Consider the following 27,158-nt stretch of genomic DNA (forward strand, 5'->3'; position numbering starts at 1 on the left):
GCTCACCTCGTCGCAGGGATTTGATTTTTTTTTTTTTAATAATATTTATTAAAGATTTTCAAATATAACAAAAAAAGAAAAGCATCCAAATTTAAGGCCTTATTTTCAATATCATCTTTCCAGGACTTCCCCCTCCCCACCCCCTCTTATATTCCAATTCTTTCAAATAGATTCAGCAAATTCTTACCCCAAATTTTAAAATTATTATCATTAACCCAATTTAAAAAATATTTTCCCATCCCCTAAAATCGACCTATTCCCTTCCACGAGTTCCCCTCTTTAATATAAAATACAGATTAAGATAAAAAAATTTAAAAAAGAATAAAATATAATTTAACACCCTTTGGATTCCAAATTTCCCTCCCCCCTTTCCCGGTTGCGTTCCCAATGTCCATCAATATCTACTGTCTCCTGGAGCTCCCACATCTAAGCCATAATCCTTCACCAGTCCGCTTTGCCGTCTTTTTAATAGTCTTTACCGTTTTTTAATCATCTTTAATTTCAAATGTCCAATCTTGGAAGGGGTCTATCTTCCAACTTTGTCCAGTTCTTGTTATTCTTGTTGTTCTTGTTGTTCTCTCTTCTCCTCTTTTTTTTTTCCCCCCTGCTCTCCTGCACAAATGTTCTAATTCCAAAAAGCTTGTAATTCCTCTACAGAGGCTTTGTTATTCAGGAACAAAACATTACGTCAAGTCCCTTCCATTCTTCAATAGATAAATCTATTGTCTCCTTTAGTGTGTAGACCTCTGTAGACAAAATAGTGTTCCATTTCTGCAGTTTCCCAGGAGATAAAAAGTCCGATTCAAATTCCATGCCAGCGATACTTGTAATAACCCACAGCTCCTCTAGAGGGATTATAGTAACTCAGTTTCATTCCTGATCTCACCCACCAGTCAAAGTAACTTATTATTCCTTGTTTTAAACAGTTTATATCCAATTTATAACAAATGTAACCAGCAAAGTCCTCGTAACAAAGTTCTCTTTTTGTTCTTCAGTTTTGGCAGCTCCTTTGACAGCTGTCAAAACCTCTATTTCTCCTCTCCAGGCACTCTCACGGATCGCTCCCGGGGTTTCCGGGGGGGGGGGGGGTTGTATTTTAATTCACGTTTCACTCTTCTCCTCCAGCCCAGCTTATAGTTTTCCATCGCGAAATTAATATCTTTATCAAAAAAAAAAGGTTGCACTCGATCTTAGTTGTCAGGTCCTTTGCTTTAGCTCCTCTACAACAGGGGGGAGGTTGACTTCCTTTTTATACCTCCCCCGCTCGCTCCGAATTTAAGAAAAAATTTATTCCCCTTTTTAATCCAAGTTCCAATTACTCACGGGTTATTCTTTTAAGTCCAGATTTTCAATGGAAGAAGTCAGCGCTCTCTGCCAAATGGCATGCGGCTTCGCTCGGCAGGGGAAGCGGAGGACTCACAGCACCACCACCCCCCCTGTCACCCGCTCTGCAGCCTTTAAAAAGGCTCCTTCGCGTGGTCGGGGGGGCGCAAACGGTGCCCGCCGAGTCACCATGCCCATGGGTTTCAGCGCCCATGGTTTTTGAGGGTCCCCGCGTCGCCGGCGCGGTAGAACCCAGCCCCTGCCGAGCAGGCTCCCTCCGGAGCTCGGAGGGAGTCCGCCATTCGGCGATGGCGCCAACCCGGAAGTCTCGTCGCAGGGATTTGAACCGCCAACCTTCCGATTGGTAAGCCCTGGGCTCTGTGGTTTAACCCACAGCGCCACCCGCGTCCCTTTGCTAGGTCTTACTCCAGAATAATTGCCACAGGCAGCGTTAAGAAACTATTTACAAAAGCAATGTCAGCATTCCCACCCCAAAAAAAGTTGGCAGTTGTTTGGGTGTTCTTTCCAAAACACCTTCATATATACACACACACCACTGCCAAGGCAACTTGGCACACCTCACCCTAGCCAACCAGACACTGCCTTAGCTGCTGCGACAAGAGGAGTGAACCATGCTGGGTTGGGACAGGGGTTCAGCCCCCCCTGCGCTGTGACACCCATGCATGACCTCAGGCCAAGGCTGCCATCTCTGTCTATGCTACAAGGCAGGGCAGAAATGCAAACTGAATGCAAAAATCTGAAGCCAGGGTATGAGGTGAGGGCTTATCTTGCCTGCTTTGGCAATTTCTCACCAAGCCTACCCAAGAGAATTTCTCTCACCACCACCCCCCAAAGTGTTAATATTCACAGCTCTGATCCTAGAGAGAGAAACAGAACGTAGCATACTGAAAGAGGCAAAGCCAGCCCGCTCCCTTGTTTTTGCAGCCCCCAGCCTGAGAAAAGACCAAGATGTTCCAGGAGCTGCTGAGTCAACAGTCCCTTCCCAACTTCAAGGCATCTGCATTTGTCCAAGGCCATCCCTGTGTAGGAGAAGAGGGTGGTCCTGGCTCCCTGCCTCAGTTGGCAGTCTGCTTTATAAAGGTTCCTTGGTTCCCGTTAGCCAGTTGAGCACTCAGAAGCCCATTCATGTTGCTCCAAATCAAGAGCATGGGGAACTTTCTTCGGTCTGTGGCAACATGCCCTTCTAGGAAACCTTTCAGGAGCCATATGCCAGTTGTGGGTGGGCCAGATGCAAAGCCAGGCAGAACAACTCATGTAGATTTGTGGTACGGAAACATCCCCAGGGTATTTACCTATTTATTAGCCAGTGGTATGGTGGTTACAGGCCCCTGCTGGGAACTGGGAGACCAGGGTTCAAATCACCACTCAGCCATGCTGAAGATCACTGGGTAACCTCTTGTGAGTGACTGTCTCTCAGCCTAACCTACCCCCCCCCCCCGGGTTGTGATGAATCATGTATGCCACCTTGAGCTCACTGGACGAAAAGTGGGATATAAATGCAATATATGTGTATCTTTGTAAAATTTTACCCTGTTAATGCAGATGCATCACTTAGGGTAGCTTATAACAGTTAAACTCACAGCATCATTATAAAAGCAAACACATATATACACACGCACGTATTTCTTAAAACCATACAATACAGAACACGAGTAGGCAAAACTGATTAAAAACAAAACTCTAAGATAAAAAGATGGTGATATGCCCGGCAGGGCAAAATCTACTACTAATACTGCCTTCACTAGCCTTTGGAAGGCAGTTAAAGAGGAAGCCATCCAAACTCAAAAGGGAAATAAATTCTACCTTGAGTGTGACTACTGAGAAAGCCTTATCTGTCATTACAGCCGGCCATATCAAGGGCCCCTCTATTATATCTGACTCTCAGTTCCCAACCAGCATGGTTAATGGTGCTTAGAAAGAAGGGATGTTAAGAAGTGGAGTAAGGCATCAGTATTGAGACCTGTGCTTTCCAACATATATGTAACTGTCCTGGTGTTGAGCTCCAAAAGGATCTCTCCAGACTGGGTGAATGGGCATTAAGAGGCAAATGCAATGCAATGTAAGGAAGCGTGGAGCAATGCATGCTTGGGGGGAATAAACCCCAGTTTCAAATATACACTAATAGGGTCTGCAAAGGGCAGTGTGACTCACCAGGAAATATATTGGGGCTATGGCGTTACGGTGCGTGGCTTGGCAGAAATGTTGGTCCTGTGTACAGCCACTGCCGAAAAGACAATTTCCATGTAAGGGATCGTTAGGATTGAAAAGGAACTGCTAATATTGTAACACCATTATACAAATCTATGGTGCAACCGCACTTTGAATCCTGTGCACAGCTGTGGTCACTGAATCTCAAGGAGGAGATTGTAAGGCTGGAAAAAAGATTCAGAAAAGGGCAGCCAAGATAATCACTGGGTGAGAGGAACTCCCAATCGAGGAACAGTTGGGGCATTTTTAGTCTGTATAAAAAGGTAGTAAGGAGACAAGACAGAGGTACATAAAACTGGACAGAGTTACATTTCTCCCCCTACCTTTTTCATTGTACTAGAACCTGCACTAAACCAATGAAGTTGAATATTGGAAGATCCAGGGCAAACAAAAGGAAATACTTCAAACAACACAGAATTATAAACTGGAAATTTGCTGCCACAGAATGTAGGTGATTGCCATCAACTTAAGATGGCTTTAGCAAAGGATTGGGGGTGGGGGTGGGGTTACACAAACCCATGGAGGAGGATAATGGCTACTATTCCTGATGGCTGTGGACCAATTTCAGTACTGGAGGCAGTATACCATATTTGCTCAAATGTAATGCACACCTTTTTTGACCAAATTATGTCATGAAAATTAGGGTGTGAATTAGATTTGAGGACGTGTTTACATTCACCAGCAAATACTTTTTTGGTTTCAAGGTGTGCATTAGATTCGATGGTGCATTAGATTTGTGTAAATACGGTAAAAAGGTACAGCTAAAGGACCCCTGACAGTTAAGTCCAGTCGCGAACGACTCTGGGGTTGCAGCGCTCATCTTGCTTTACAGACCGAGGGAGCCGACGTTTGTCCGCAGACAGTTTTTCCAGGTCATGTGGCCAGCATGACTAAGCCACTTCTGGCACAGCGGAACACTAACACCAGAGCAGCGCATGGAAATGCCATTTACCTTCCCTCTGGAGGGGTACCTATTTATCTACTTGCACTCTGACATGCTTTCAAACTGCTAGGTTGGCAGGAGCAGGGACCGAGCAACGGGAGCTCACCCCGTAACAGGGATTCAAACTGCTGACCTTCTGATCAGCAAGTCCTAGGCTCAGTGGTTTAGACCACAGCGCCACCTGCGTTCCCCTGGTAAATACGGTATATGCCTCTAAATGCCAGTTGCAGGGAATCACAAGCTGCTGTTTCCCTCAGGTCTGGCTTGCAGGCTTCCCATTGGGGCATCTGGTTGGCCATTGTGAGAACAGGTGGCTGAACTAAATGGGCCTTTGACCTAATCCATCAGGGCTATTTTTATGTTCTTAACCCAAGATACAGACAGTGATGGCTTCACCACCAGCCAAATATATACTTTTCACCCTCCTCCTTCCAGAAAAGCATAAGGCATCTCCACAGCCCCCAAGAGTGGCTGGGGCAACCCAGTCAGTTGGGCGGGGTATGATTATGATGATGATGTCGTCCTGGGGTGCATCCCAGGGCCAAACAGAAAGGTTTGGAAATGCCACAATTGGCCCCTGGAACTGAGGCTCCCCAACCTTGATCACACCTGATGAAGATTTCTGGAAAACTCAAGGTATTCCCCCAGCCATGTGGATTTTTGGTTTGTTTCATACAATTATATGCCACTTTGGCTGTAAAAATAAATAAATAATAAATATCTCAAATCAATTTACAAAAAGAATATAAAATCATCAGCAAAATTACCAATCAAATCTTAATATTCTTGTGCACCTGATGAGCCACAGATTTTCCACCTGTTTATAGGGACAGAGGAAAACTCAAGAAGATATGGTGGTTTTGGTTTTTTGCTATATATATATATATATATATATATATATAGTAGCACGGTTTTATCTGTTAACTACAGAGAATTGCCTTCAAGTCACCTTATGTCCAAGAAGTGGATAACTTTAAAAACAACAAAATAGTTCACTTTTCACAAGGTCAAAATGGGTTATCAGCTCCCCATTCCAGATTCCCACAAAAGTTCAAAACAAAGCACGCTCTCCACTATAACCTGTGAAGAGACTTATTGGACTGAATTCTTTAAGAAATGAATATACATGTCTGATACCTTTCAAGACTGTTATTTTCTCGATGCATCCCCATTTAGGGATCAGCCACAATATGATCGCTGTTGTCTATGTTTGCCTGTTGCATGTATTTCAGAAATAACAATAATACATTTTTAAAAGTGCAGAGGCTCGATAAGAAGTTGATGCTTATATGACCTAACTATCCCATAGCCAGTACACCTCCATGATTGAGGACCTGTCCCATGTGCAATGCAGAAGAACAATCTTCAGTAAGAGCCTGTTTGTTAGTTCTATGCTATTAAACCTGGGGTAACCCCAAAACACACTTAAAAGTAAGGAAGTGGAGGGATGCACCCTAAGCTTTGAACAACATCCTTTTTTAAAAAAGAAATAATTATTCAAAATTAAAACAAAACATATTATCCAGAAACGTATCATCCTTATTCCCCCCCTTTTTCCTCCCTCCCCCCACAGAACCCACCCACCCCCACCCCCTGGTTTCCGTCAGTTCCAGTCTTTGATTTCTCTAAAAATGCTGTTTTCTGCATGTTACAAAGTTGTATAGATCCTCAAACTATTTAGCTGATTATTATCAATAAAAAGTTTGTGAATGTTTATTCAAAACCAGCCAAGGAGTCCAGTTCACTTTGTTGCGTCTTCAAATACTTTGTAAAGGGTTCCCATTCATCTTTAAAGTCACAGTTATCCTTGTCCCGTAGCTTTGAACAGCATCCTATCCTACAAAGACACAACCAAGAATGTATCCTGCAGGAGTCTTCAACCTTTTCAGACCCAAGAACCATTAGGGATAAGGAACAGAGAGACCCAGAATCCCATTGTGGTCCTCTACACCTCTCTATCTGGTCCTCAGAACTTTCCCTAGGTCACATGCCTCATCCCTTTTCTTCAGTGTTTTTGCCTGGCTGGAATACAGTCATACCTTGGGTTACAGACACTTCAAGTTGCGCATCGCAACCCGGAAGTACCAGAACAGGTTACTTCTGGGTTTCGGCGCTTGCACATGTGCAGAAGCACTAAATCATGCTTTGCGCATGTGCAGAAGCACCGAGTCACGACCTGCACATGCGCAGATGCGACGCTGGGGGTTGCGAATGCTGCGGGTTGAAAATGTGCCTCCTGCATGGATCACGTTCGCAACCCGAGCGTCCACTGTATGTCCCCGAATTCTTATCATGCCTCTTCCTTGTCTGGATGACGGATGGAGAAGGGTATGCAAGTGAGTGTAGAATTTTGGCTACTGTGCGTTAAATGATTTACATTAGTTGCTCCACCCACTTTTGCCTCTGACCCCACCCACCCCAACCTTTGGAAGCTTTCCCAGAAGGGAACCCAGGCTGGAAAAGGTTCCCTACCCTGGAAAGAAATTAGTGTTGACCTAGAGACAACACTGGGACATCTAAGGGAAAACACTCTCCTAGCTCTGCAAGTGTATGGTTTCTGGTTGCCCAAAACATATTTGGGGGTTTATACTCCCAGCGCCTTATACATTTCTAAATACACTATGTACACTATGATTGGCATAGGGCAGTATTCTTGACAGTGCCTTGCATGACAATGCAGAGTTAAGCTTGGTGTAATTTTGGAATGTTTCATAGAAAATAATTTCCTGGGGCAATAGGCATGTAATCCAATATCTTCTTTCAGAATGACTTGAACTGTGATTCCTGTGGAGTTCCATTGTACCTAAAAGAGCTTGCATGCCATGCTCTTGAAAATGGAGCTCCTTGGGTTTTCAGTAATCCTAAATACTTAGATTTGGAGTAAGGGGTAAAGGGACCCCTGACTGTTAGGTCCAGTCGCTGACGACTCTGGGGTTGCAGCACTCATCTTGCTTTACTGGCCTAGGAAGCCAGTGTACAGCTTCCGGGTCATGTGGCCAGCATGACTAAGCTGCTTCTGGCGAACCAGAGCAGCGCACGGAAACACCATTTACCTTCCTGCCGGAGTGGTACCCATTTATCTACTTGCACTTTGATGTGCTTTCAAACTGCTAGGTTGGCAGGAGCAGGGACCGAGCAATGGGAGCTCACCCCGGCGCGGGGACTCGAACCGCTGACCTTCTGATAGGCAAGCCCTAGGCTCTGTGGTTTAGACCTCAGTGCTACCTGCATCCCAGGGCCACCTGCATCCTTATTTGGAGTACACAGTGGCTAAAAAGCCCCCCTTTCATGCTGATGGAGCGGCTCTAGAATGCTGGAAGCAGGGACCCTGCTGCAGAAATAGCAACAGGTCTCTGACAACAGACCACAGCACAGCTGGCTGTTGTACTAAAATTCTCATCCTCTCTGACCATGGGCCATTCCGGTTAGAGTGTCACACCAGGTCCAAATGCCCACTCAGCTTTAACGTTCAGTGGGTGGCCTTGGGCAAATCACCACCTCTCAGTCTATCCTACTTCTTTGCAAGGCCATTGCAATGATACTTACCATTTCAGATACTAGGCATACTCAGAAGAAATATAGGTTATATTTTGCAATAAAAGTTCTAACAAAGGTGGCCAAGAGATATTAGGGTTGCAGCCTGAAGTACACCTGCTAGGAATTCCCATTGAACTTAGAGGGGCTTACTTGTGAGTAAACATGCTGAGGTTGAGCTATACCAAGTCAATTTACTAAGCCCCAGGGGGACTTACTCCCCCAGTAAGCATGTGGAAGTATTTGCTGCGTATGATGAAGAAGTACCCCTCCCCATTGGAACCTCACCTCCAACAGGGACTTCACTGAGCTGCCTTATTTCGATTATGCATTTTGCGTTTTTATATTGTGATTTTATCTTGTGAAGCATGGGTAGAGGGTGGTATATAAGCTTAATAAATAATAACAACATAATAACAACTCAAGTCCAACCTACACAAGCTGCACTATGTGGTTAATATCATCAGCCTACCTGAGAGGGCTACTGTGAGAACAACTGAAGATATAAGAAAATCACTTTGAATGCTCAAAAATTGCACTACAAGTATCAGGAAGGGGGAAATCTCAGGACCAGAGGGCCAGATGTGGCCCTTGGGTCTCTTCCTAGGCCACTCCTTCTCTGCAAGCCACACCCCTCTTCTCAGACCACACTCCTTTCCACTCCCACTTTGTGTCCTCCTTGAGTGCTTCTGTGTGACTGAAGAATGGAGGGTTGTGCGTATACGCAGACAAACCTGAACTATGTGACTTCAAGGCTCACTCCATTCCTGTGACTGCAGTCTGTTTTCACTGCTTTTAATGCTGAATTTTAAATTACTGTAACCTGTCCTGGGACCTGCTGCTAAAGGGTGGTTCATCATAATAAAAATTATAGACTGAACTTGATCTTGGTTTTGGTGTACTATATCCTACTGTACAAGCCATTGTTCCATTTACTTTTGGGTTCTGGTTGTACCCGCCATTGTCATGCAACCCTTGGAACACTGCCTACGAGAGGAAGAAGTTTCCCTACCTGCTGATGAATATCATGGCATTATATCTCATTGGGACAGGTTGAAAACAAGAAAACTGGAAGCTTCAATCCCTACCTTGCAGATCTGCACAGTTGAAGGAAATCTACTTCCAAATCCACTCCCAATGTAGGCATCTGTTTTATCCAGGTTCCTCTGTGCCAGAGCTTTCCAAACCGTGTGTCGCGACACATTAATGTGTCAGGCCTGCAGTGCATAGGTGTGTCACACAAACGTTCCCCACACTCCCTTCCAGGGCTGGGAAGGGGTTAGTTTAACCTCTGGTTTGCTAGTAAAACTGAATTACTGTGTCGCGAAAGGGTGCATGTCTTAAAAAGTGCGTCGCCAACATGAAAAGTTTGGAAAGCTCTGCTCTGCACCTTCCCCAACCACCACCTGGCCACACAACACCCAAGCCTAACCAGCTTATCCAAGTCCACCATATGTTCCAATCTCCAGATGTCAATGCTACATACATTTCACACATTATGCGCACTCATGCAAAGGGCACAGCAAGTCACTCTGCCTCCAGATGCTATTCATGCGTCTAATAGTGCAGGTACAGCTAGTGGTGTACTGGTGCCTGCCAGATGTTTCCAGACTTCCAGCTCCCATCAGGCCCAGTCAAGTGCAGCCAATGGTCAAGGGTGAGTTGCACTTCAGCAACATCTGGCGGGCACATTGGCTTCCTCTGGGGTAGTGGCTAAGAGCAATGGATCAGAGCTAGGGAGACTTGGGTTCAAATCCTCACCCAACAAAACTCACCTAGTCACTATGGGCCAGTCACCCACCTACCATGCAAGGTTGGTGGGAAGCCATAAAATTCAAGATGTCAATGTAACAATATCTCTCACCCAGCCTTTTTCTCCTCGTGCAGAAAAAGGTTTGTCCAGAGTTCATGCCACAGATAGAGCAATGCTATAGGTAAAGGTAAAGGGACACCTGACCATTAGGTCCAGTCGTGGCTGACTCTGGGGTTGCGGCGCTCATCTTGATTTACTGGCCGAGGGAGCCGGCGTACAGCTTCCGGGTCATGTGGTCAGCATGACTAAGCTGCTTCTGGCGAACGAGAGCAGTGCACGGAAACACCGTTTACCTTCCCGTCGGAGCGGTACCTATTTATCTACTTGCACTTTGACGTGCTTTCAAACTGCTAGGTTGGCAGGAGCAGGGACCAAGCAATGTGAGCTCACCCCGTCGTGGGGATTCGAACCGCCAACCTTCTAATCAGCAAGTCCTAGGCTCTGTGGTTTAACCCACAGCACCACCCACAGCAATGCTATACATGTCTACAACAAGTTGTAGGGCTTACTCTCAGGTAAGCATGCACAGGATTGTAACCTCAGTCAACCATCAACAAGGAGGGATGCAACTTGGACTTTTGATTCATTCTGGCTCAGCTGAATATAGAAAAAGTTGTCTCCCCTGCAACCAAGATTTCAGAATGCTCAGGGTTGCTTCTTATACATGTGGGGAAACCTGAGGCACTGCAGATGTTGCTGAGCCACAGCTCCCATAATCCTTTACTACTAGCCATGCTGGTTGGCACTGGTGGGAGTTGGACTTCAGTGACATCTGAAGAGCCACAGGTTGTCTCCTGCCCACACCGCCTTAAACCAAACAGAACACTGTCCCCTTCCAGAAGACCACTCCCCATCCCAGTTCACACAAACTCCCTAACTGTGCTGAACACACTTAAGTTCTACTAAGAGAGTTCTGGGGTGCCTGTCACTCTCCTACTCCACCAAATCTGGAAGCATTGAGCCCATTAAGCTCAGATGCTTAAGATTACTCAAGCACCAAGAACTTGAAGCACTCTCCACATGTTCAGAAGCTCCTAACATAATCACGTCACAAGGCAAAGCAAAGCATACAGAAAGCAGTTTTACCAGACCTGACCACTCACTTAGGAGTTAAGCCTCTGGGGCACTCCTTTCCGAAAGAATGCTGAAGAGTTAGCCAGACAATGGGGGGGGGGGTTTCCCTTGTGTGTGGCTATTACTATTATTAATTTATTACCTGCCTTTAACCCTAGGGTCCCAGAGCAGGTTATAACACTAAAACAAAATGTCAGCAACAGTTTAAAACAACTTACAATAATAAAAATGTAGGTCCTAAAGTATTTTAAGATTCATCCCACCACTTCAGTGGATCTGGATGGGGTTAAGATTTTTACCACCATAGACCTACAGAAGAGACACAGAGAGAAATACACCTACATGGCAGCAAAGACATGGGCCACAGACAACAGGAAAAAAGTTATCATTTCAGACAGGTAGTTGTGGGGTGTGGCTTATTTGACGTTAAGGCCTCCTTCAACGCCCCAAAATCAAGTCTCGCTGCTCAAACCAGGCGAAGATACAATACACAGTCCCTGAGCATAGACAGAGGATATTTTCCTCAACCGTAATTAAACTTCCCCCCGCTGCGCGCACATCAAAGCCACTCCTCTTTCTCCCCCACGAAAGAAAGTGGGAAGAAGAAAGTAATCCTGGCGCTACACGGTGCGACTGTGAGCCTCGGCGCCTAATTGCAAGGGGGCTTAGAGAGTGAAAGAAGATGGACGACAGGTGGAAAGGTCCCCCCCCCCACCACCCAAAAAAGTGTCCTGACAGCTGTGCACCCCTGCACCTATTCGCAAGCAGGCTTCACGCAGAGGGTTAATGGGAATAGGAAGACGTGGAGAGGGTAGTGGAACGGACGTGGGAAACGGAGTCCCCCTCCCCTCCCGCTCCCTCCCTACTTGCTCGCTCACCGCGGTACTGGAGCGCTCCAGCCAGGCGGACGGTGACCGTGCCAGTCAGAGGCTCGCCGGGGCTGTAGACGACGCGGCTGTCGCCCAGGCGGATCTCGAAGAGCTGGATCTTCCCCATAGCCAAGCCGGGGCTGGAAGGGGTCGGACGATGGAGGCCTTGCGCTCTTGCTGTCGCTACGGGCTCCTCTTTTTTAGCTGCTTCGGGACGACGGTCGGCGGCGGCTGATGCCTGCTGCGCTTTTACGCTCCGCTCTGCTCTCTCCGCCTCTCCGGGCAAAACTGCGGAAGGCGCAGCTCGTCTCTCGTTCGCTCTCCACCTGCTTGCTCAGGGGACGGCCTGCGCATGGCCGGCCCCTTAAAGGGCCATCCCGTGGCCCCGCCTCCTCTCCTCCTGCCTTCCTTAATCCTGGTATTCAGCTTCAGAGGCAGCCAGTCAAGGAAACACTAACCCCGCGCCGCCGCTATTTACGCGTTTGGATTTCATCCCCGCGAGATGAGATGATGGGTTTATCTTGGAAGTTGGGTCTATGTTTGGGTCTCTGTGTGTCACACGAGGATCAGCCGCATTCATAAGACGCTGTGCAGGTTTATCTTCCAGACAGAAGAGCTGAGGATAGAGCCTCCGGGCTCGGAGGCAGTCTATCGCCGGGCCGCAAGCAGCAGCGCCGTCAGGACAGGGCTTTGGGGGCCATTCTCACTCAAGTCCAGTGCAAAAGATACCTGCTGAATCTCTCAATCATCACCCCTGCACAGCTTCAGAAAACCACAGAATCAACAAGTTAACAGAAGTAAAATCTGCCATCCTATCTTACCCAGTCTTCTGCGCGGGGGTTGGGGGCACCTTAGTACTGAGTCACACCATCCGTCCCTCTAGTCAATATCCTGTGCATTTGGGGTGGGGGCTTTTTTCAGTCCGAGGGCCAAATTCACTTGTGAATTACCTTTTAGGGGCCATATGTCCGTGGATGGGCAGCGTCAAGGGCAAAAGTGGGCAGGACAATGGATGTGCTTCTTCCCTTTCTACAATAGACTACATTCCAGCCATTCAGAGCTGGAAGTTTCTCCATACTATAAACTTATAGTGGTTTTTAAGCGTGCAGTGCCCCACACTGGTGTGGAAGGAGAGGATGGTAAGTGTGGCAGGAAGATTCAGGGACAAAGAAACATTAAAGATTCCCATGTAGTATGGAAGCAGTACCCATGCCTCTTTCCAAGAGCATTGGCTATTCTTCTATAGTTCTCCATGATGCATTGTTGGGAACAGGGATTTTCAATTCTGACAAATATTAAGGATTAGAAAACAGAAAGGTTTGTTTGTGTTGAGGAGATGAGAGTTTGTTTGTCTCAAGTTAGACCTAATATAAATGAGATAACCCAGCAAAAGCAAGTTCACGCCTCTCATTGAATGCATACTTTTACATATTTAAGAGGCTCGTTTGTAATTATATTTTGGGAATGATTCATGCCCTTATGCAGCTGCATTGTTTTATACTTTTTGGATGTCCCATGGGAAGGAACAAGGAGTATTTCCTTCTGTAAGTTATTGTAGGATCCAAGTGGGATTTGGGGTCTTACACTTTCTGGGTGCAAAACAAAGGAACGCAGAAAGTTGCTTTATACTGAGTCCTGGTCCAGCTAGCCGACTATTGCCTTGCTGACTGGCAGAAGTGTTTTCCCCTCCTGGAGAGTGACCCTGGGGTCATCTGAATGCAAAGCATTTGCTCCACCCATTGAACTATGCAGTTCCCTATGGGGTGTGTCGTGTGTGTGCCTAAAACATATCAGATATCAAATAACACATTAAAAAGCCACATACATTGGCATCTATTGTTGTTGTTATTGCTGCTGCTGCTTCCATCTCATCCTTCTGCAAAAGAGCTCAGGATAAGAGTATAGGTCTGTTGTTGTCCACCTGCCCCTAGCCAGCTGCATTTTATCGCCACAATAACCCTGTGAGGTAGGTTAGGCTTACATAACAGGTCCCAAAGCCACCTAGCAAGCTTAATTGCTGCTGTGAAAGGGCATTTGAACCAGCATATCCCAGCCTAGGGGATGCAGATGGCGCTGTGGTCTAAACCACTGAGCCTTGGGCTTGCCGATTGGAAGGCCGGCGGTTCAAATCCCCATGACGGGGTGAACCCCCATTGCTCGGTCCCAGCTCCTGCCAACCTAGCACTCTGAAAGCATGTCAAAGTGCAAGTAGATAAATAGGTACCACTCCTGCGGGAAGGTAAACGGCATTTCCGTGTGCTGCTCTGGTTCGCCGAAAGTGGCTTAGTCATGCTGGCCCCATAAACCAGAAAAACTGTCTGCAGACAAACGTCGGCTCCCTTGGCCAGTAAAGCGAGATGAGCGCTGCAACCCCAGAGTTGTCCGCAACTGGACTTAACTGTCAGGGGTCCTTTACCTTTCTTTACCTTGTTATCCCCAGCCCTAGAATGACTTCTAAAATTACTTCTTAAGCATTAGAATGGCTTAAGCATGTGCTGCTCTGGTTCGCCAGAAGCAGCTTAGTCATGCTGGCCACATGACCCAGAAGCTGTACGCTAGCTCTCTCGGCCAATAAAGCGAGATGAGCACCGCAACCCCAGAGTTGGTCATGACTGGACTTAATGGTCAGGGGTCCCTTTACCTTTACCTTTATAGCACTCACAAAGACTCGGAGTGCTTGGAAGCAACTGGACCAAGCAGCCATGCTTTTCATGTCATGTGCAAAGTGCAGAGTACTGCAGGGAAGGGGGGCTTTTGAGCATACAGTTGTACATGTGGAAGTTTTCATGAAACCTGGAACCATGCACAATGAGGGCTGTGGGAATGGACACCAGGGAGCAGGGAAACACGCCAATCATGATGGCAGAGCTGTGGCTATACGGGTGCACTTTTTCATCTGGAAAATAAAAGGTTCCCCTGCCCCTAGAGTAAGCCATGATGGCACACAAGCCATTGGTAACCCTATTAAAGAGAAAATCTAGCCTGCTGCACATTATCCCAGAGCTGTTTTCTCTGTCACGGTTAACAACAGGCTCCTGAGCTCAGAGCACTGATTCATGTTCCAGGAACTTAGTGGCCGGTGGTTATCGGCAACAAGAGTGTTTAGCCACATGAAGTGCAGCCAAGCGTATGCGTTCTCTCTCTCTCTCTCTCTCTCTCTCTCTCTCTCTCTCTCTCTCTGTCTCTCTCTCTTCATTGACTGCAGTGACAAGATGCAAGTCGAGGAGTGGGTGAAATAACACCCCCTCCTATGGATAAATTACTTAATTTTGACAGAAGCAAGTGGTCCCCTGTGTAGAACCAAATGGTGAAAATGTTCCAGAAGGCCTATAAATGCCATCTTAATTGTCAAGAGCTGCAAGAATGAGCTCATATACGTTTACCTGCTTTGAAGCCTTAGTTTTAGGTAAGTGGGGGAGGAGCCAGGAGCTACTCCCTTACCTGGGAGATGGATGAAGAGCTGGGAATGGGCCTCTAAGCCAGGGGTGGGTTAATGATGCCAGCCTTTCTGTATAAGTAATGAGTAACTTAACGGATGCGGGTGGCACTGTGGTCTAAACCACAGAGCCTAGGGCTTGCCGATCGGAAGGCTGGCGGTTCGAATCCCCACAACGGGGTGAGCTCCCGTTGCTCGGTTCCAGCTCCTGCCAACCTAGCAGTTCGAAAGCACGTCAAAATGCAAGTAGATCAATAGGTACCTCTCTGGCGGGAAGGTAAATGGCGTTTCCATGCGCTGCTCTGGTTTGCCAGAAGTGGCTTAGTCATGCTGGCCACATGACCCGGAAGCTGTATGCCGGCTCCCTCGGACAGTAAAGCGAGATGAGCGCCACAACTCCAGAGTCGGCCACGACTGGACCTAATGGTCAGGGGTACCTTTAGCTTTACCTTTTAATGAGTAACTTAACAGCACCTAAGTGTGCATCACACGAAAGCTTATACCCAGAACAAACTTGGTTGGTCTCTAAGGTGCTACTGGACATTTTTTTTTATTTTTTTTATTTATTTAGACTGCATCAGACCAACACGGCTACCTCCCCGAATCTTTAATGGCACCTAGCAGACAAGTCATGGCGACAGCTTGGTGCTTTGGCATCCCTCTGGAGTCTGTAAAGGGCTGTGTTGTAAGTTTACACCTTTCATTAATAAAGCACTAGAACTGGCCATTCTGGTGGTTTTGACATCCTTCTTTCGTTTCCTTGCATCAAACCACTCGCATAGGCCCTCCTTTGGGCCTGTGGGTCAGGACATCCTCTCTGACTTCCCACCCTCTGACCTTTTTCATAGCTCTCCCAAGTGGAACCCAGCTGAAGCAAAGATTGAAAAGAGATTAGCTAGATCAGAATCAGGGAGCTGGAAGGAATCCAGAGGTCATCTAGCAACCCCCCAGCCAATTTGGGAATTCCACTACCCCAGCATCCCTAAGTTTATATTTTTATAATCTATAGCTTATTTAAATGTTTATAATCTCACCTTTATAATCTCCAGGCAGGTTACAAAATAGAATAAAATCGATACATAAATACCTCTAAAAATAATTTTTAAAAAAACATCAAAAAAGTATCAGTAGATACCAGTTGGTTAACAAAAGAAATTCATATAGCAAAGGCAGGTCTAAACAATAGTTTTCAGAGGATGTCTGAAAAAAGGCAGGGATGGTTCCTGCCCAAACCTCTAGTGGCAGTGAGTTCCACAGGGCACCTAGTAAAGGTCAACCAAACCCTGAGGAGTGTGGAGAACCCCGTAAGAATTAAGGTGGAATATAAGGGATCAGATGGTTCTAATGTACTTTGGATCCAAGTTGCTTAGGGCTTTTGGAATTAACACAAAATTCTTGAACCTGTCCTGGAAACAAACTGGTAATGTGTGTGGGGGGGTTGTGTGTGTGTGTGTTAATAGCCTACTGTTGACTGCCCTTTCCACTGCAAACTTAGGGTTGTCTCCAACTAAGTTCTACTGAGAGTAGACCCTGATCTAAGTTAGCCATGTCCATTATTTATCAATGGCTCTCCGCGGCATAGAACAAGCTTTATATACAACCCGTTGCCTTTTGCACACTTACAGAGGCATGCAAAACATTTGTTTGTTTGTTTTAATTGCTACTTTACTGGGCTCAATTCAATGTTTTGTTTTCAGCACAGTATTTTCAAAGCCCAATGCAACTTGGGGGTCAGGTACCTGAAGGGCCCCTTTGCCTCTACAGTGGTACCTTGGGTTAAGAACTTAATTTATCCTGGAGGTCTGTTCTTAACCTGAAACTGTTCTTAACCTGAGGTACCACTTTAGCCGCCACGCAATTTCCGTTCTCATCCTGAAGCAAAGTTCTTAAACCGAGGTACTATTTCTGGGTTAGCGGAGTCTGTCACCTGAAGTGTCTGTAACCTGAAGTGACTGTAACCCGAGGTACCACTGTATAAGCACCTGCCCTGCAACTGTACGCTTCCATAGCAGTATTGTTAAGAATTCTGCAAACTGAGGTTCAGTGTGGTGGCTCCATCTCTATGGGATCAGCTCCTGGTCAAATGTAGACAAGTTTGTCTAACATTTTTGCTTTTAGTTTTGCAGAACTTATTTTTCAAGAGGGCTTTCAGTGACGGGTGACTCAGCAGTTTTATATGGGACTGATAAGGGCAGAAGGCAGGGCAGCCAACACGAAGTGGAGCCAGAGCCGAGAATAGGCGGAGCCAACTAATTTTAATTTTGCCTCCTTCCTGCTGAGGGATTACAATGTGGGGGGAGGGACTGTGGGACGGTGTGCACACACCACATTTTTTATTCCCATACACCTTTTATTCTCACCACAGTCCTCCAAGGTAGGCTAGGCTGAGGGATAGTGATTGGCTCAGCAACGTACAACCTGCAAACTTTGCATCTGAGTGCGGCTGTGAATCAAGGACTCCGCAAACATAGGCTAGCACTCCAACCCCTAAACCGCACTGCCTCTTCTTATATCTCTGGTGAGGCATAGATTATTTGACAGTGACATTCCCCCTGCAGTGCAGAGATGCAATAATGGGGGAAACAAACACAGCCTCTCAATCCAACAGGGATGGAATACTTTTATAGACTTGGGGCTGCAATCCAGCGATGGGTGGGGCCAGATGTAAAAGTGGGTGGGACAAGGGTGGCGAGGGACGTGGCCTTGAGGCTCCCCATCGCTGTTCTACAACACTCAGGCGTGCTTGTTTAAAAGACGCAACCAGCGTGCTTTCCTTTTTGCTGAGAAGACATTTCACAGCCTTTGATTTTATGATTCCAGGAATATTTTTTTTTACATGAGCAGTGATCAAGAATGGTGGTGACAAAGCAGGTTTGCCTTACAAAACACAAACAAAGCAGGGGGAAGTCCAGGAATGCAGGACCAAAGCCTTGCGGATCAATCCTGAGCCTCCAAGGCTCTTTGTCAAGTGCACGGTTACACACCTCTCCTCCTTAGTCACCTCTGCACGTCAAGTGATGAAAGTAGCTGATAATCATCTGACTGAACACACAAGGCAAAAACTTGCAGATATGCACATTAGGTCTATGGCTGGCCCCTGAAGATTGCTCTTGATGACAAGGCATCTGAGAGGAGCATCACAAGCAGTTGGAATGTAAACGGACACCACAATTAATGCGGCTGTGACCAAAGTGTGAAAATAAACGCACATGTCCGAAAGAAACAGCTGTGTGAAAGCTTTCTGGTGATCAGTGAAAAGAGCAGCAGTGGGGAAGCTCAGGGCAGGGGCTGGATGTGGTCATCCAGGCCTGTCTGTGTATCCCTCAGAACTCTTGCTAGGCCACACCCATTGGTCCTAGCATTAATTTGCTCCACTCGCTTTTGCCTTTTGCTCTGCCAACCCCTGGCATGTGGCCCTCAGAAGATTGCCCAGAAGCGGAGATTGCCCAGAAGCGCCGCGGAGCGCAACCCGAAAGTGCTCAACCTGAAGCACATCTAACCCGAGGTATGACTGTAATGGAAACAAGCACATCTTACTAGGCAGGACATTCCACAACCAGGGAACCACCACTGAGAAGGCTCTGTCATGGGTCAGCAGCAACCTTAATATTACTTAATAACAAAAATACATTTCTACCCTGCCTTTCCACCAATGTATGCAAGGCAACTGCATGGAATTTTAAAAAGGCAAATAGTGGTGGTAGACAAACCCCAATGTATATCAATGTATTCATCCTTCCTCCTCTCTCTCTCATACACACAGACACACAGAGACACTATGACTTCAATCTGAATTCAGGCTCTCTGTGCCTACATTGGAAGAACGGTTCGGTTTTGCACCAAGGCTCCTCGTCTTCCAGAGCAGCTGTGATTTGTATCCCAACTAGGTCCTCCACAAAGCAGACCCACTGGAATTCATGAACCTAAGTTAGGTAAAGGGGCCCCTGACCATTAGGTCCAGTCGTGACCGACTCTGGGGTTGTGGTGCTCATCTCGCTTTATTGACCGAGTGAGCCAGCGTACAGCTTCCGGGTCATGTGGCCAGCATGACTAAGCCACTTCAGGTGAACCAGAGCAGCGCACGGAAACGCCATTTACCTTCCCACTGGAGTGGTACCTATTTATCTACTTGCACTTTGATGTGCTTTTGAACTGATAGCTTGGCAGGAGCAGGGACTGAGCAACGGGAGCTCACCCCGTTGCGGGGATTCGAACCACCAATCTTCTGATCGGGAAGTCCTAGGCTCTGTGGTTTAACCCACAGCGTCACCCACGTCCTACGAACCTAAGTTCATTGCCCATAAATTTCAGTAGCTCTTCCTTAGGTAGAACTAACTGGGACTGGGAGTAGGCATGGAATAACAACTAGGGATGATTGGGTCTATTTCCAGAGCTCACAACTGTGTTTGCCAGAGGGCTCTCGTGAGGTGACGCAGGAGGAACCTGTTTCTCCGCGTGGCCCAGTTACAAAGGGCACACTCCTACCATGTCACAACCCACAAGACAGTGACCCACAAGAGATGGCAGATTATGTCATCTCTTCACCTGAGTCAGCTCTGAACGGTCTGCTATCTATCAGTGTCGTGACATGGGACACGTAAAGGAATGAAAGCTGCCATGTTGGAACTGGCTCATCAGCTAGCCAGCCTTTCTCAACCCATGGGTCCCCAGATGTTGTTGAACTACAACTCCCATCACCCCTAGCCAGCAAGGCCAGAGCTCAGGAATGATGGGAGTTGTTGTCCAACAACATCAATTTAAAAAAAGTTTTGATCAGCTAAAAATCACTCCCAGATAATCATAAACATATTTTTTTAAAAAAAAAAAAAACCAAATGATTAAGATGAATGTGGGAAACTTTTAATTTATTATTTAAATTTGAATGCTACATTCCCTATAAACAGGCTCAAAATGACTGACAACAGAGCAATAAAAATGCAAGTCAATTGTTACAATAACATTCAAATACTAAATCATTTTGAAACTTTAATTCGACAATCCAGCAAACAACTCGGTTTGATTTATATGACCATTATGAGGACAATTAAGAAAAACATACTGTTCTGTAACAGTCAGCTGGTGGCTTGCTTAATTTTTGCATTGCTCTTATTTTAATTGTTGTTAGCTACATTTTAAAAAAATAAATGAAATTGCAGTATACAAATATTCTTATCTTACTATATAAATTTAAGGTGCCATCATGCTCTGTGGTTTGCATGCTGAGATGTGCCTCTTCCAAACCCCTGTTAAATATGCCTGCAGCAGGGTGAGTGGGGGGGGGCACTACACACACCCGTTTAGCAAGCCACTCTGTGAAGCACCTCCAGGTCTTTTAAAGGTAGGCTGGGTGGTGGAGTTTGGGCCAAGCCAAGCCAACAATGGGGGAATAGGTGAGGAAGTGGGCAAGGTGTAAAGGGAGCAAGGTCTGGCCAGGTGTGAGGGGATAGCAAAGAGATAGGGTGCAGCCAAGGGGGGCAGGGAGGGGCAGCTGCCCGCCAATAAAAAAAAATACAAACTGAGGTTCTCTAATTGGGACGCGAGTGGCGCTGTGGTCTAAACCACAGAGCCTAGGGCTTGCCCATCAGAAGGTCGTGGTTCGAATCCCCACGATGAGGTGAGCTCCTGTTGCTCGGTCCCTTCTCCTGCCAACGTAGCAGTATGAAAGCATGTCAAAGTGCAAGTAGATAAATAGGTACCACTCTGGTGGGAAGGTAAATGGCATTTCCGTGCTCTGCTCTGGTTTCTCCAGAAGCGGCTTAGTCATGCTGGCCACATGACCCAGAAAAACTGTCTGCGGATAAATGCCGGCTCCCTCGGCCAGTAAAGCAAGATGAGCGCTGCAACCCCAGAGTCATCCACAACTGGACTTAACTGTCAGGGGTCCCTCTACCTTTACCTTTTTGCCCCCTCTAACAAAAGGCATGTCCCCCCACCCAAAAAAAATCCTGGCTACGTTCATGGGAAGTGATACAACCAGAGCCCCTAGCAAAAAAAAAAAAATCATCATAAAATAAACATGGAACCATATCAATTAATGACAAAATTAATTGACTATTGTGAGTTGAAAGAGCTTCAGGTGACAAGCCCTGTCTTAGAGGCTTTATTCCCTTAGAAGAGAGAATGCTTCTTCATAGACAAGGCTTGTTGTGAGACCTACAGGCAATGAGGGGAAGTGGGGCGGAGGGTGCTATCTGAAGAGAGAGGATGCAGGCTGTGACACATACACAGAACCCCACGCAGCACAGTCTCTTCCAAGAAAAGACATTCCCTCTTCCTTTAGCAGAGAGGAAACCTCTTCTAATATGATGCCTGCACTCACATGTGCATGGATAACTGTGCAACACAGGGAGATGGGTGACTGGTGACATATGAAAAGAGGCATTATATTCTCTCTCTCTCTCTCTCTCTCTCTCTCTCTCTCTCTCTCTCTCTCTCCCTCTCTCTCCCTCACACACACACACACACACACACACACACCTTTAATTAACAACACTGTTGTCTTGGCCCACAACTTAAGTGCCGCTATGTGTCTTTTATAAACAAAGGATGCTCTCCTCACTTTGGACCATTTGTAGTTTTTAACAGGTGAAAAGGGATACAGGATTAATCAATGAAACAGTTAATCAACTAAAACAGAGTAGTATCCCAACTAAGTTCTACTCAGAGTGGACCCATTGAAGTTAATGAACTTGACAAAGTTTGGTCCATAATTTTCAATGGCTTGACTCTGAGTGAAGCTTACTTGAATATGATCCTCAGTGATTAATCAAGGTTTCTCAAATCAGCTAACAGGTTCAATACTAATAACTGAGGCTATGAAACCAGTGCTCCAACCCACCATCTGTGATTCTAACTTTGCACAGGGTTGTTCAAGATTGGAGGCAGCTTGGGCGCATTCTCAGTTGGCACCCCCTTGCTTCTTGCAAGATAAGGGGACCCACAGAAGTTGTTCTGCCCATGCAACGGGTCAGGGCAGCACTGCATTTGATATCAAGCTGAGAATTCAGCAATCTTGAGAAACTCACTGCTCAAGTTTCTGGCCCTCGTGAAAGAAATGTGTGAGCTGTCACTGATGAAATCACCAACACTCGTGGGAGGGGTGGTCATAGCTCCTCCCTGTAATTAGCAGAAGTTTAGCTAATTAGTACTTGTTGCACAAGTGCATTTTACCTGACACAGGATTTTAGATGAATGTGCTGCAGGCATGTGCGTGTGTATTGCTACTTGCAACCCCAAGCTCCATGATCAGTGCAAGATTCCAGGGGTTGCAGAATCGCTTGCCAGGGTCTGTGTTCCCTTTTGGAGAATGAGGTGCAACAGAGACTGTGGTGTCTTTGTAATGTTGTTGTTGTTGTTGTTGTTGTTGTTTAGTCATTTAGTCATGTCCGACTCTTCATGACCCCATGGACCAGAGCACACCAGGCACTCCTGTCTTCCACTGCCTCCCACAGTTTGGTCAAACTCATGCTGGTAGCTTCGAGAACACTATCCAACCATCTTGCCAGTATGGTGTAGTGGTTAAGAGTGGTAGTCTCGTAATCTGGGGAACCGGGTTCGTGTCTCCGCTCCTCCACATGCAGCTGCTGGGTGACCTTGGGCCAGTCACACTTCTTTGAAGTCTCTCAGCCCCACTCACCCCACAGAGTGTTTGTTGTGAGGGAGCAAGGGAAAGGAGAATGTAGGCCGCTTTGAGACTCCTTAAAGGGAGTGAAAGGCGGGATATCAAATCCAAACTACTACTACTCCTTCTCCTCCTCTTCTTCTTCTTCTTCTTCTTCTTCTTCTTCTTCTTCTCTGCCGTCCCCTTCTCCTTGTGCCCTCCATCTTTCCCAACATCAGGGTCTTTTCCAGGGAGTCTTCTCTTCTCATGAGGTGGCCAAAGTACTGGAGCCTCCGCTTCAGGATCTATCCTTCCAGTGAGCACTCAGGGCTGATTTCCTTCAGAATGGAGAGGTTTGATCTTCTTGCAGTCCATGGGACTCTCAAGAGTCTCCTCCAGCACCATAATTCAAAAGCATCAATTTTTCGGCAATCAGCCTTCTTGATGGTCCAGCTCTCACTTCCATACATTACTACTCGGAAAACCAGAGCTTTAACTATTCGGACCTTTGTTGGCAAGGTGATGTCTCTGCTTTTTAAGATGCTGTCTAGGTTTGTCATTGCTTTCCTCCCAAGAAGCAGGCGTCTTTTAATTTCGTGTCTGCTGTCACCATCTGCAGTGAGTCTTTGTAATACACAGTTTTATTTACACATATATACAACCTGCACCTAGATGGAGGGATTTCTGAGCATTCACGTGCTATGAGGTTCTGGCTGCTTCTCCCATAAGTGCAGCATTTACTTCAAAGGACAGCAAAAAGCCATCTTCTGTATCTCATTGTTCAAGCCTCTGGGGATCTATCATCCCCAGCTCACTTGGAGTTCTGCCTCTCCTTCTCCTTCTTGCTGTTAAGTGACTCCCAGGACCTCCCTTCAGCATATATCATTAAATGTTGGAACACTAAACCTGGCCTTTGCCTCTGCCTACTAGCACCCAGTGAGAGCTGGACCATAAAGAAGGCTGATCGCTGAAGAATTGATGCTTTTGAATTATGATGCTGGAGGAGACTCTTGAGAGTCCCATGGACTGCAAGAAGATCAAACCTCTCCATTCTGAAGGAAATCAGCCCTGAGTGCTCACTGGAAGGACAGATCCTGAAGCTGAGGCTCCAGTACTTTGGCCACCTCATGAGAAGAGAAGACTCCCTGGAAAAGACCCTGATGTTGGGAAAGATGGAGGGCACAAGGAGAAGGGGATGACAGAGGACAAGATGGTTGGACAGTGTTCTCGAAGCTACCAGCATGATTTTGACCAAACTGCGGGAGGCAGTGGAAGACAGGAGTGCCTGGTGTGCTCTGGTCCATGGGGTCATGAAGAGTCGGACATGACTAAACAACTAAACAACAACAACTAGCACCCTGCAAAGAAGGGACCCAACTCCCCCTTGCCTGGCTGTTGCCCTCTGATGGTTTCCTGGATGGACCATTATTGGACTTTGTCTAATCATGGCCCATTCAGATACTTCTAGGAGCTGGCTTGGCTCATTAGCATAAATCCAGGGGGTTTCCCTGCTCAACAAAGTTTAATCAAACTTCGATTAATTCTAATTTTTACTAAATCTTAAACACATTTAGGGAGATCTAGTCCCCCCAAAACCTCATAATATCATATACGAATGCTGCTGCCTCTGCTTGTAAATTGTTGCAGTTGTCTTTGTAACAGGAGGAATATAGCAAAATCAAGAGTAGTTCCTCTTCTTATCTGCCTCAGCTTCCTACCTAATTCCTACCTGAAGCACTTACTCTTCAAAAAACAGGATTGTAGCCAATGTTTGCCACGAGCAAGCCCATTAAAATTAATGGACATGACTAATAAGGATCAATTAAATTAAATGGTGGTAGACAGGGCTTTTTCTCAGCTGGAAGTCACTTCCAGCATCTCTCAGGTAGGCACCATTGCCATTCTAAGAGAACAAGGGAGGTGTTCATTGTGAGTTCCAGCACCTTTTTCTCTAGAAAAATAGCACTGGTTGTAGACAACTCAGAAAGATCTGTGAAGTTTGAGCTGCTGAACCAAACTACAGCTTATTGTGATGAATTGCTCGTTTTGAAAAATAAACTAATGTTGCTTTGGAAAAACACCTTTCATATTGACAGTTAGATACCTGAATCTGGTGCTTGGGAGGTGGGTGGTGGGTGGTAGGGCTGGGACACACATAGGATGATCCTTAAAACAACCCCTATGAGTCAGGAACCCAAGCTGATGGCCATGAATGACCTGTAACCCCTGGTTATGAAACAGACAAGTGCTACTCTCCCCATTTCCCAGGTGGGAAGGATGAGGCACAAAGGAGACATGCTCTTTCCCCCAAGCCTGCAGAGTGATTCAGACTGCTGAGTAGCACCTCCTGGTGTCCAGTCTCTTGATCAACTCAATGCATTGGATTCTACTGAGGAAGGCAGGATATGACCCTGATGATTCAACACAGGTGATCCTCTAGTGTTTGGTGAGATAAGGCCGGCTTTGGGAGGCAGAAAGGACTGTTATTAGGCTATTACAAAACGAGAGCCCTTCCCTTCAAAGGGGAACTCAGAAGCAGTGCTACAGTTAGGTGATTTTAGTTTCAGAGTAGATCAGAGTTTAACGGTCTTCAAGGCAGTATGTGTGCTTCTTCAGATGGTAATGTGGAATCACAGAACTATAGAGTTGGAAGGGACCCCAAGGGCCATCTAGCTCAACCCCCTGAAATGCAGGAGTCACAACTAAAGAATCCCTGACAGATGGCCGTCCAACCTCTGTCCTTTCCCCACCCGCAGTTCCCATCGTTCAGAGGCATACCACATCTGACAGTAGGGTGGGGGGAACATACTAACTGTGGGTACTAGCCACCAATAGCCTTAACCTCCATGAATCCACTAAAGGTTTCCCCTGCCCGACCCACCAACTAAAGTAATCGTAAGAAGAGCCCTGTTGGATCCTGTAGTCCTTATGATGGAGGCTCAGTGGTTTAGACCACAGCACCACCCAATCCCTATTGGAGGCAACGGGCAAGGAGTCTGTTGGAGGTGGGTTCAGTTCACCCTCCGCATGGGCTGCCCTAGCACACCACCCTGTCTTGCTCCCCCAGCTGCCCAGTCCACCAGGGGGACACAACACTTGCCATGCTGTGGGTACCAGCAACCCACGCTACACCACTGATTGAATGGCTCTGAGTTCAGGTATTCTTTACGTGAGACGGATAGGCATAATTTGGTGGTGAAATCAAAGGGCAGGTGGGTGGCACTGTGGTCTAAACCCCTGAGCCTAGGACTTGCCGATCGGAAGGTTGGCTGTTTGAATCCCTGTGATGGGGTGAGCTCCCATTGCTCGGTCCCAGCTCCTGCCAACCTAGCAGTTCGAAAGCATGTCAGAGTGCAAGTAGATAAATAGGTACCCCTCCAGAGGGAAGGTAAGCGGTGTTTCCGTGCGCTGCTCTAGTTTCGCCAGAAGCAGCTTAGTCATGCTGGCCCCATAAACCAGAAAAACTGTCTGCGGACAAACGTCGGCTCCCTCGGCCAGTAAAGCAAGATGAGCACCGCAACCTCAGAGTTGTTCATGACTGGACTTAACTGTCAGATGTCCTTTACCTTTTTAATGCCGATTTGGGAGTAAAAATTCCACCCCACCTTTCTGTTCATAAAGAGAAGAGGACATCCAGAATGTACTGGAGGGCAAAACAAGGACAATTTGTTAATTTACACACATGCTCCACATCTCTTTCAAAAGCTTTCTGCTCTTTAATGAGAGTTCCATGGAATCAAAATGAATACATACAGCTGAAAGAATATCCATTATCACGTCTAAAGATGCTTCCAATCCATGTGCAAATCAATAGGTATGTATTTATAACATTCACTGTAATAAAAATGATCCAGTCATTTTAATAACTTCTCCTTAAATCCATTTTGTTTTTGTTTTAAATCAATGCAGATGCCTTGATTGTTGTGTATCTTGAATGTGAAGCATACAGTATTGACTTTAATTCTCTCTGTTCCACAGACAGAGTGTTCTTGAGTGTTGTTGATCATCCATTTTATTTTTTTATAATTGTTGTTGCAGTGACCATAATTAATTAAAAACACAAATATTGATATACTGGGCACATTCTTTAGGCATGATAAGTAGAATAATGTCTCCATCTTTCAGGGATGCACATATATTTTTTGCTTCTTGGTATAGAAGAGGGCTGGGGAACGTGTTTCAGCCAGTGGGCCTCAATCCCTTGGGAGGGGGACACATACCGGGGTGGGCAGGGCTATGAACTAAGGTGGGTAGAGCAATGAATGCACACCTTACCTTTGTGCAGTAGGCCAGCTTCTACAACACTCACATACAGTGGTACCTCGGGTTACATACGC

General features: G+C 46.4%; 1 protein-coding gene across 2 annotated transcripts in view; it reads right to left on the reverse strand.

Moving 5' to 3' along the window:
* Nucleotides 1-12,215, reverse strand: part of ARRDC1 (arrestin domain containing 1) — a 54,037-nt gene extending 41,822 nt beyond the window's left edge. The window contains exon 1 of one of the 2 annotated variants that reach the window (XM_079962179.1): nucleotides 11,795-12,215. In XM_079962179.1, coding sequence (XP_079818305.1) covers nucleotides 11,795-11,912 — 118 coding nt within the window. In that variant the 5' untranslated portion in view covers nucleotides 11,913-12,215. The remainder of the gene's footprint in view (nucleotides 1-11,794) is intronic. The other variant, XM_079962178.1, reaches the window with a different exon arrangement.
* Between the last annotated feature and the right edge of the window lie 14,943 nt (nucleotides 12,216-27,158).

Source organism: Podarcis cretensis, assembly GCF_951804945.1.
Source record: "Podarcis cretensis genome assembly, chromosome: Z".
Taxonomy (NCBI): Eukaryota; Metazoa; Chordata; class Lepidosauria; order Squamata; family Lacertidae; genus Podarcis; species Podarcis cretensis.